The 12,202-nt window shown below is 37.1% G+C and overlaps 1 protein-coding gene across 1 annotated transcript in view; it reads right to left on the bottom strand.

The window, feature by feature from the left end:
* EDNRA (endothelin receptor type A) overlaps positions 1 to 12,202 on the bottom strand; it is a 73,437-nt gene that overhangs the window by 25,451 nt on the left and 35,784 nt on the right. The window contains exon 3 of the mRNA XM_003790204.2: positions 2,174 to 2,301. Coding sequence (XP_003790252.1) covers positions 2,174 to 2,301 — 128 coding nt within the window. The remainder of the gene's footprint in view (positions 1 to 2,173; positions 2,302 to 12,202) is intronic.

The following is a 12,202-nucleotide window of genomic DNA, read 5'->3' as shown; positions in this document are numbered from 1 at the left end:
AGGGCTGGGTTTGAACCCACCACCTCCGGCATATCAAGTGATTCTCTTGCCTCAGCCTCCCAAGTAGCTGGGACTACAGGTGCCCACCACAATACCCAGCTATTTTTTGGTTGTAGTTGTCATTGTTGTTTGGCAGGCCTGGGCTGGATTTGAACCCTCCAGCTTTGGTGTATGTGGCTGGTGCCTTAGCCACTTGAGCTACAGGCACCCAACCTCTATCATTTTTTTTTAAGTTTAGAAGGTTTTGTTTTTCTGGAGGTCAAAAAGACATTTTCTTCTACTGTTTTATAGTTTGAGTTTTTATATGCTTGAGTATAATGGTTAAAAATGCAAAATACCTACATTTTATTACTGGCTCCAAAACTTAGCAGGCATGTGGGCTTGATTAACTCCTTTGATTCTCACCTTCCCTATCTGTAGAATGACTATTATACAATAGTCACCTATGGTATATGTTTTTATGCAACAGTATTTAGCATTTGGTATGATGCAGAAGTAATCCACATGGACCTTGCATTTTCCTACAAATTACTGAGCAGTCCTACAAATAGATGATCAAAGTATTTCTAATCTCTGTGTTTACCATTGAGTGGAAACATTTTTTGTCAAAGTACTACTGTGTTCTAAACTACTGATGGGATTCTTTTCTGTTTTAATTTCCGTAATAAATTTATTTTAATAACAATACCAAACATTTTATTTATTTTGTGTTTTGTAGTTTTTATAGCCATAAATTTATAATAAGGACACCATTATAATTTTCAGCTACTAATTGAATGAACATTTTTATGTTTTAGCAATAACAATTTTGGTCTCAAAAGTTAATTATAAATGAAAAAGAACAGAGTAACTGTAAACATTTGAATGTTCTTTAAGAAAGTAAACCTTTTATTTCTATAATGATGAGACCCAGGTTCTCTGATAAAGTGATTGTCAGGGTATAAGTTATGGAAACCTTTTCTAAATTGTATGTTAACCAACTAAACAGGACATCATATACAAATTGTGTAAGATTTTAAAAAAAGTTTTATTTGTTTTTTAGAGATAGGTTTCCCTCTGTCACCCAGGCTAGAGTGCAGTGGCACAATCATACCTGACTATATCCTCAAACTTCTAGACTCTAGCAAACTTCTTGTCTCAGACTCTTGAGTAGCTGGACTACAGGCACATACCACCATGCATGGATAATTTTTAAACTATTCTGTAGAGATGAGGTCTCACTGTGTGCTCAGGCTTATTTTGAGCTCCTGGGCTCAACTGATCTTCCTGCCTTGGCCTTCCAAAGTGCTGGGATTACAGGTGTGAGCCACTGCATCTAGCCAGATTATAGTAAATATGAAAAAAACACCAAACATAATTTTATAACCAAAGAACATGTTATAAAATTCCAAATTTCATTCTTTATAATTCCTATGTGAAAATTAGAAGGTAAAGAAATACCATCTACTAGCTCACAGAATTCAGAAGAGCTTTGTTAGAAAACACTGGATAGCCATGTGTGAGGATTCTGGGAATTCTCAGAGATAACTGATGTATTTTTCAGAATTGGACAAAGGGAACTTTTGTTGTTGCCCTCTTTTTTAAATTAGAAAACATTTCAGGCATTCAAAAAACAAGAAGGGGGGAGGCACTTGTGGCTCAAAAGACTAGGGCACTAGCCCCATATGCTGGAGGTGGCGGGTTCAAACCCAGCCCCAGCCAAAAGAAAAGAAAACTGCAAAAAAAAAAGGACCTAACAATATTACATACTTAACAGTATGTAATCAATGCAAATGTAAGTGAACAGTATCTTCACATTTCTTATAATAAATTTACCAGCTGAAATACAGGATTTGCATGTTCTAAGATCTCCTTTTCACAAAGTTTATACCATACAATGTGATCATTTTTTTCTTTGTTGCCATAAGGGTGCCACATGAATATTTTTGGCAAAATGCTTGGAGTACATATTGCCTGAGCCAAAGGTGGCTAATAATCAGCAAATGTGTGAGGCAATTCTAAACAGTAAAGGCAAGATCGTTCACGTTTTAATTCATTTGAAACCAATTAACACTGTTAATTGGTACAACTCTCTTGTTGTACCTACTTGGGGTACAACTCTCTCCCTTCTCTTGTTTTTGAAAAAATACTTTTCTAACTCCAACCCAAGAGCAAAGAGAAAGAATTATGTTACCTGTCAACACTAAGGGCGCAGAGATTGAGGACGGTGATCCCCACTGAGGACTTCTGCAAAAAGGGGAACAGCTTGCAGAGAAATACGCCAAAGTCATTGTGATCAAAAGGCCAGCGCCCAGCCAGCAGCTGAAAAAAGGAGACATGGTGGTAAGAAATAGCAGAGCTGGAGTGGAATACACAGGCACTTAACATTTCTGTTCATGCATCCCAACTTCCAAATTTTATTCCTTGTGCTTTTCAGTTAGTGTGTTAGCAAGAATATTACTACTGTTATTTTTTCTTTAGTATTTTAAAGCCCCTGCAATTTTTGGTCTGGAAATATATGAAAATTATTATAATATGTTAGTATATTATTACTGTGTAATATACAGGGTGGACATAAATTGCATGCAAACTTTAAGTCCACCCTGTATATACATGTTCTATAGCATAGTATATATTATATATAGTATGTATATTATATGGTATATTACTATAATAAAGTAATATATTATTACTATATTATACTTTATTATAATATAATCTGATATATTTAATACATAATATATTCACTATTAAATGTTTATGTATTAAGCATGTAGTATTAATGTATAAAATATATGTAATACAGGGTTGACATAAAGTTTGTGTGCAATTTAAAATAGTTGTAACTTTAAATCGCATATGAACTTTATGTCCACCTGGATTTACATATTATATTATTGTATTATATGTTCTGTTGTTATAATTTAATAACAGAAGAGATGAACTTTTGATTTTAAATAAAGCAGTCATTCTGGCTACTATTCAAAGAGTGGCAAAAGTTGGGGCTTTTGGGTGACAGCTCAACCCAGAAGCAGGCAGTGGTCTCTTATTAATCCTTACCAACCCCTGAGTAAAGCAAGTCATTTCAACTAGTAGCATTGGAAGATCATATTATCTCCTGACAGGGGGCCAAAACAATAACTGAGAGGTTATGGAGAACGATGGAAAAATGTAGGATGACATAGTGTAGGATGTAGAATGAAAAATGTAGAATGACACAGTGTAGGATGTAAAGCTGGTTAACACCTCAATTCACTTGAATTTACTTTTTTCTTGTGGTTAAGGGGCTGACTCTGCTTCAGTAGATGTGACATCAGTGGCTTTCTCTATTTAGTCTCAAACTTCCTCTTATCATATGGAACAATTTGGTTACAGTGATCTGTTAGTAGCATATGCAGAAAAATCTGCTCTTCCATGTTGTCAATTTAAGATCGTGGTTCCACGTCAAAGGTAGAACCCTCTAGTGGCTGTGCTAAGTAGAGCAGGAACTACTCTATGTAGCTATTAATAGCTAACCAATAGTGTCCTGGGAGCTGCTGATAATTGTCTAATTAGGTATGCTACTAGGAGCATGGCTTCCATAATAAATAGTCCCACTACCAGAAATAGTCCCACTACCATAATAAATAGTCCCACTACCAGAAGTTCCTGCTGAACAGGCAGTATGATTCCTTTTCAAGAGTAAAAATGGTATTGGTTCTTTAATGATTTCTGCTTGGTGACTCAGAATTTAAACTTACTCTACTCAACAGGAAATAGTTTCCTACTAACTTGACAAACTTGCCCTACTGCCTTTTTTTGTTAAGGACTTTTTACCATAGTAACTTTAAGTTGATCTGTGACTCTAGCTATTGCTAAATGATTATGTGAGGTTTAATTTCAGGGTCAGTGTGGTCACTGACAAGAAAATGGTTTCCCATGGAAAGAGGTCGGGAAACCAGTACCCCATAGATGACAAAATCAGAGTGTATGTATTTTGAGAATTTAGTAACAGGAGGAAAGCTACCATTCTGTGATTTGGCTAAGATCTTATATGACTTAATTTCAGACATTTTCCCTTTTTAGTTTTAAAACTTATTTCCCTTTTAGTTTTCTAAAAGAATCTTTTCCTTCAACCAGTCCTGCCTCTGGGCTTTTCTTCACCTCTTCATAATCAGTTTTGGTGTCTTCTCAAAATGTCCACATAAACTTTGGTCCAAAGATGACCACAGAACTCTTCACACAAACACTGCCCTAAACTCTGACTGTTTTCATGAAGCTAACAAATTAATTTTATCATTGATGACTGCTGGTTATTAGTGTTTGGTGCAAGTGAAACTTGGTGCAACTATTTCTGAGATGAATCATCCCTATAAAGACAAGAAAACCTGGAAATTATTATACTTTTTATAGAATAAGAATTTAGTGTTCTGGCCCAGAATTGTACTTCTCCACTAAAGACCACAGATATGTAATTAAAATATGTAAGAAATGTTATAGGTTATACTTTGGAATAGTTGAACTGTGTGTTCATTCCTGGAGACTGAAGAGAATCCTGAAACCCATAAGGATGGATTTCCCAATTCAAACATCCAAAAATGAGAGAAATGAAGAACAGTTTTCTTGCTTAATGTGGGAGACTCTGAAATCCTTGAAGATGTCAAGTGACAAGTGCTAAGAAAATGATCCAGAAAACCCACAACTAGAAGCTTTCAGATTCCTCCAGTCTCAATTGAATTTTTTTCCTTTACATGCTTCTTTAAATTTTTAACTAGTATTAGGTTAGCATTAAGTAAAAAGGAAGAACATGGAGGAAAGACATCATGGTAGCAGTGGGAAGCAAAAAGATCACAGGATTGTCTGTCTTTAAGACAAACAGGTGTAGTAGTGGTGTTATTTTCCTTTTTCCTATGAGTGAGCATTGATTCTTCTGGGAAATTATAGACAAAGGAAAAGAAAAAAAAATCATTGGAGGAAATGTTTAGGTATGATCACAGTACAGACTTCCCTAATTTACAGCTATTTTGAAAGGATGTCTGAATGGTAACTATTCTAGTTACTATTGGTCCTCTTCCTGTAGGCAACTTTCCCCCTCTCCTTCCCTCTCTGCCTCTCTGGTTGAATGTGGCTTCCTGAGTGAGGACCTCATTAACCACTTACCCTCAAACAGGACCTGCTTGTTAATCTCTTTCAGAGAACCAGCGTTGGAGCCTCTTACATTCAAAGTCTCCTTACAGGGGTTCAGTTTCAGCAACAACACATATGCACAAGAAGGCCATGGAGGCAAAACCAGTGGGGCTCACCTGATTTCTCCTACTTACAGGAAGTATTCTGGAACTTCTGAAAGACCACCAAGAATGTATCTCTTTTGTTATTTATTAGTAATTAAAATTTAAAAATATACACAAAATATGTAAAATGGTAGAAATTAATCTGAATAAAAATTTATATAAGGAGAAGTAAGTCTGTCTTCTAATTAGGCCCCTAAACTCCTTGTTCAACGGGCACTCACTGTTACTTGCTAAGTTTTTTGTTTTTGTCCCAGAAAACTTTCTATGTACATAAAAGCTTATGACGTTTAGGGGAAACATGTGGAAATTATACCTTATAGCAATCTATTTTGATTTTTTTTTTCTTTTAGAGAAATTTTCTGGAATGCAATTCTTTTTTTGGATCTAAGGTACTGGATGGAAAGCAATTCTATTGCCTAAGTAAAAGGTTATGATTTTTTAAAAGCATGTTGATGTACAATGTTGACTAGAAGAGGAATAAATAAATGACTGTTTAGTATAATAATTAGATCACAGCAAAAGAACTAGTCAACTTCACTAACGTTAACAAGGTACTATAAAGTCAATGAAAAAAAGCCAAACTAGTCTGACAAAGTAGGTCACATTGATTCCAAGGGTTAATCTGGCACCGTGGAAGCAATCATAGCTTATTTATTTATTTATTTTTGCCACAAATGAGTCTGTGTTATGTAACCCCTTTATTTATAATTATGCAGTATCTAGCACATAGAGGGTGTTGAATGAATCTATGACTCCAACTCATTAAATTGGGGCAATATTTTCATCTTTTAAAGTGAGATAGTACTAATTTTGCTCAGAAAACATATTCACCTTGTACTTTATTTTCTACTTAAAAGTTTATCAGTGTTCTGAAATAGTATTCCAGTTTTTATGCTGAAGGAAACAATGCATGTACCATTTAGTTGCTTGAGGAAATGGGAGAGTACAGTTCTATCTAAGAGTCCAGGTTGAGGATTCTGAGAAGATGGCTGGCTAGTAGCAACCCTCAGCAGAGGCTCCTGACCAGAGGGAGAAAAACTGGACAGAATTGGACTCTATGAAGCCAAATGTGGGGAGCTGAGCCAAGAAAGAAGTTTGGCAAGCTATGACTCCAAGGAAGAGCATTTAAAAAAACAAATTACAGGTACAAAGCCTATCGGCTAGAGGACGGGAGACCTCCTACCCCAAGAGGGATGCCCACAGCAGGCTGTCTGCTAGTGAGCAGGGAACAATAGACCTCTCATTTTACCTCACTAGAGAGAGCTGGTAAACACCGGGTCTCCTTCTCCAGGGATGTCCCACTTATGAACCTAGACATCACCCCTCTGGGCATGAAATTGACCAAGTATTTTACCCCACAATTTCAAATTTCCAGTCTACCCTTCCCCCTCCCATGGTGGTCTGAAGTTCTGCTCCCTGCAGAGCTTAGAGTGTTTGGTCTTTTCCTAAGAGATCTGGGCATAGTGTAGACCACCGAACATCAGAATGGAATCTGTAACTAGTGGGGAAGAAAGAGGGTGTGGGAAGAAAGGGAAATTCTGTGGGGGGGAGGAGCAGTCCCCTGGTTATGACTTTGCCTGGAAAGTGGTGGTGTTGACCCTCAGGATGTGTCTGGCAGGGGGGTGCAGAAGCCCTGGCTCTGACTATGTCCACAAGCAGGAGGGTGGTTGACTGGTGTGGACTGAGTTTAGTGGATGAGGCTGGTCCCCAGTTCCAAATGAGCCTGTAAGCAGAGGCTTGTGAGTGTGGACTGAGACCTGTGGGCAGGAGCATGGTCCCCTTTCTCCAACAGAGCTGGCAAACAGAGGCTTGCTGGGTGTGGACTGAGACTGGGGGTGGTGTGATTCCCTGACTGCAACTGGGCTGGTGAGCAGGGAAGCAGATACCAGTGTGGACTGATAGGAGGGTGGGTTTTTGGGGTTGTGGCCCCCTGGCTCCAATTGTGCTATTGAAGACCCATGGATCCCTCTCTGTTGAGCAGGGTTTGTACTGTCTGAGACAATTTGATTGGAACTCATGTCTGGGGCTATCCACCTGGGGACATTCTGAGGTTGACCTTCAAAGTTCTGTAGTGGAAAAGAACTGAAGGAGGGGGGTGGGCCACCACAGCTGTCTGTATCTCACTGCAGCTGTCTGTATCTCTCCACAGCTCAGATTTAAACCCCAAATTGTGGCTTCTTAGGGTAGAATAGAGGTTGGCTGATTTCAAAACAGAGCCAGCTTGTGCTGTCTCACCAAATAGGTCCTCACAGTCTCCGGCCAAAATTCTGAGAAGGGCCTCTGTAAGGTTGTAGGGGAAAGCCTAGCACTTTAGTAAAGGGCTGATTATCTCTAACTGGGAACCCCAATTCAATCTCACCCTATCAGTTCTAATAACCAAACAGTGGAAAATAAACATGGTGTGAAACCAATGGAAGAATGCTGCCAACATGAATAACTAGAATAGATCAACCCCCCTCCCTCCCAAGGGATGACAAAGGAAATATAACTGAAGATGCCGTGCATAACCATGGATGGCAAAAAAGATGACTAGAATGGAAGAAAACTTGTAAATTGAAATACAAACAGTAGTTCTATAGTTATCTCAAGAGATTAATAAATTCAAAGACAAAGTCACCAAAGATATGGACATAATGAGAAAAGATATAGCAGAGCTCAAGGAAATGAAAAACTTAGTTGATGAGCTCTGAAATACAGTAGAATTCCTCAGTAACAGAGTTGATCAGGTAGAAGAAAGGATCTCTGAATTGAAGACAGAGCTTTGAAACATTCCCAAATGCTCAATGAGGCAGACAAATGAAGAGCAAAAACTGATCATTTCCTGAGAGAGTTGTGAGATCACTCCAAAAGATCAAACACTCATTTAATAGGAATTCCTGAAGAAGAAGAGGATGGTCCCAAAGGTACAGATACTGTGGAGGAGAATTTCCCAAGCATTGCAAGAGATACAGAATTTCAGATTTAGAATTCAGAACTTCAGATTCAGAAATATAGAATACTTCCCAACACATTCTTTGAAGCGGATTTAGAATTCAGAAATTCAGATTTGGAATATAGAATACTTCCCAACACATTCTTTGAAGCAAATATCACCCTGATCCCCAAACAGTTTCAGGACCCCAGAAGACTCAATCCAAGTAAAGCATCTCCTATACACATTGTGATTAACTTTGCAAAAGTTAAGATGAAGAAGAAAATTCTGCAAGCTGCCAGATGTAAGAAAAGCATTACCTACAAAGGGAGAAATATCAGCATGACTGCAGATCTCTCAGCAGAAACGTTTCAAGCCAGAAGACGATGGTCATTGACCTTCAATCTCCTAAAACAAAACAACTTTCAGCCCAAGATCGTGTATCTAGCTAAACTGAGTTTCCTTTGTGATGGAGAAATCAAATACTTTAATGACATATACATGTTGAAGAAATTTTCCATAACTAAACCAGCTATCCAGGATATTCTCAGATCCTTCCTCCAAAATGACCAGCACAATGCTCTACCACCAAAGTAAACCCACTCAGAAATTTTAGAACAAAACTCAACTTCCTAGTGGTGAAAGGATTAAAAATGTCCACTGGACATTCGAAAAACATGACACTCAAAACACTACCAGGCTTATCAAGTCTCTCAATTAATGTGAATGGTTTAAATTGTCCTCTAAAGAGGCACAAGTTGGCTGACTACATATATAAACTCACACCAGATATCTGCTGTATTCAAGAATCTGTATGATGGGATGGACATCTGTAATACAGGCAAATGGAAGTCAGAAAAAAGCAGGGGTTGCAATTTTATTTGTAGATAAAATTGGCTTTAAACCAACAAGATAAAGAAAGACAAGGATGGTCACTACTATTTGTCAAGGGAAATACCCAACATGAGGAGATTTCCACAATTAACATTTATGCACCCTACCAGAATGCTCCTCAATTTATAAAGCAAACCCTAATGGAGATGAACAACTTGATATTTTTCCTGTACTTATAATAGTTGGAGATTTTAACACCCCTTTGACAGTTTTGGATAGATCTTCCAAGAAGAAACTAAACAAAGAATTATTAGACTTAAACCTGACCATAGGACAAATGGACTTAACAAACCTCTACAGAACATTTTATCCTAATAAAACTGAATATACATTCTTCTCATCAGCTCAAGGATCATCCTCGAAAATTGATCATATCTTAGGACACAAGTCTAACCTCAGCAAATTTAAACAAATAGAAATTATTCCTTGTATCTTCTTGGACCACCATGGAACAAAAGTTGAACTCAACAGCAATAGGAATCTTCATAATCAAACAAATTCATGCAAACTAAATAATCTTAGGCTGAATGATAGCTGGGTCAAAGACAAGATTAAGAAGGAAATCCCAAATTTTTGGAACAAAATGATAATGAAGACACAAATTATCAAAACCTGTTGGATACTGCAAAGGCAGTCCTAAGAGGTAAATTTATAGCATTGGAAGCCTTTATCAAGAAAACAGAAAGAGAGGAAGCCAACAACTTAATGGATCATCTTAAACAATTGGAAAAGGAAGAACATTCTAACCCCAAACCCAGCAGAAGAAAGAAATAACCAAAGTTAGGGCAGAATTAAATGAAATTGAAAACAAAAGAATCATTCAGAAGATCAACAAAACAAAAGGTTGATTTTTTTGAAAAGGTTAATAAAATTGATAAACCTTTGGCCAAATTAACCAAAAACAGTAAAGTAAAATCTCTAATATTGTCTATCAGAAATGATAAAGGAGAAATAATGAGACCTCAGAAATTAAAAAAAAAATCCTCAATGATTACTACAAAAAACTCTATTCCCAGAAATATGAAAATCTATAGGAAGTGGACCAATACCTGGATGCACTCCACCTTCCTAGATTCAACCAGAAAGAATTAGAAATTTTGAATAGGCCTATATCAATCACTGAAATAGCATCAACAATACAAAATCTCCCAAAAAGAAAAAGTCTGGGACCAGATGGCTTCACATCTGAATTCTATCAACCTTTAAAGAGGAACTAGTACCTATATCAGGTGTCCTCAAACTATGGCCCGCAGGCTGCATGCAGCCCGCCTAGGACATTTATCCGGCCTGCTGGGTGTTTTTGCCACCACTGCCTGTCCTTCTTAGCAGCCAACTCATCCTGGGCCCACAGTCCGGCCCTCCAACAGTCTGAGGGACATTGAACTGGTCCCCTGTTTAAAAAGTTTGAGGACCCCTGACCTATAGTATACAACCTTTTCCAAAGCATAGATAAAGAAGGAATTCTTCCCAACACATTCTTTGAAGTAAATATCACCCTGATCCCCAAAGCAGGAAAGGATCCAACAAAGAAAGAAAATTATAGACCAATATCTTTAATAAATATTGATGCAAAAATATTCAATAAAATCTTAGCAAACAGAATTCAACAACACATCAAAAAAAATTATACACCATGATGAAGTTGGTTTTATTCCAGGGTTACAGGGTTGGTTCAACATACACAATCTATAAATATAATACATCACATCAATAAAATAAAAAACAAAGACTATATGATTCTCTCAATTGATGCAGAAAAAGCTTTTGATAATATCCAGCATCCTTTCATGATCAGAACACTCAAGAAAATAGGCATAGAAAGGACATTTCTTAAACTGATAGAGGCCATCTAGAGCAAACCCATAGCCAATATCACATTGAATGGAGTAAAATTGAAAACATTTCCACTCAAATCAGGAATGAGGCAAGGATGCCCATTGTCTCCTCTGCTATTCAACATAGTAATGGAAAGCTTAGCCATCACAATCAGGCAAGAGAAGGTGATCAAGGGTATCCAAATAGGGTCAGAGGAGATCAAACTCTCACTCTTCACTGATGACCTGTTCCTATACCTGGAAAATCCCAGAGACTCAACTACAAAATTCTTAGAAGTGATCAAGGAATATAGCAGTGTCTAAGGAGACAAAATCAATACTTACAAATCAGTAAGTATTTTTATATATGGCAATAATACTCAAGCTGAAAATATAGTCAAGGACTCTATTCCTTTTACAGTAGTGCCAAAGAAGATGAAATATCTGGGAATTTACCTAACAAAGGATGTGAAAGATCTCTATAAAGAGAATTATGAAACTGTGAGAAAAGAAACAGCTGAAGATGTTGACAAATGAAAAAACATACCATACTCAGGGCTGGGAAGAATCAACATTGTTAAACTGTCCATACTACCCAAAGCAATCTACACATTTAATGCAATCTCTATTAAAGCACCATTGTCATACGTTAAAAACTTGAAAAAAGTGGTGCTTCATTTTATATGGAATCAGAAAAAAACCTCAAATATTCAATACATTACTCAGAAATAAAAACAAATCAGGAGGTATCATGTTACCAGACTTCAGGCTATACTATAAATCTATAGTGATCAAAACAGCATGGTACTGGCACAAAAACAGAGAGGTAGATTTATGGAACAGACTAGAGAACCAAGAGATGAACCCAGCTACTTATCATCATTTGATCTTTGATAAGCCTATCAAAAACATTCAGTGTGGGAAAGACTCCCTGTTTAACAAATGGTGCTGGGTGAACTGGCTGGTGACCTGTAGAAGACTGAAACTGGACCCCACCTTTTACCATTAACAAAAATTGGTTCTCACCAGATAAAAAATTTAAATGTAAGACAAGAAACAAAAAATACTAGGAAAGAGTATAGGGAAAACCCTTGAAGAAATTGGCCTGGGAGAATATTTTATGAGGAACATCCCCTGGGCAATTGAAGCAACACCCAAAATATATTACTGGAATCTGATCAAACTAAAAAACTTTTGCACAGCCAAGAGCACAGTAAGTAAAGCAAACAAACAACCTTCAGAATAGGAGAAGATTTTTGCAGGTTCTTCTTCTGACAAAGGTCTGATAACTAGAATCCATCGAGAACTCAAACTAATCAATAAGAAAAGAACAA

This window comes from Otolemur garnettii, unplaced genomic scaffold (genome assembly GCF_000181295.1).
Source record: "Otolemur garnettii isolate 467f Iridium unplaced genomic scaffold, OtoGar3 scaffold00041, whole genome shotgun sequence".
In the NCBI taxonomy this organism is placed as follows: Eukaryota; Metazoa; Chordata; class Mammalia; order Primates; family Galagidae; genus Otolemur; species Otolemur garnettii.
The sequence above is the reverse complement of the archived record's forward strand: the minus strand, read 5'-3'. Positions and strand labels throughout refer to the sequence as shown.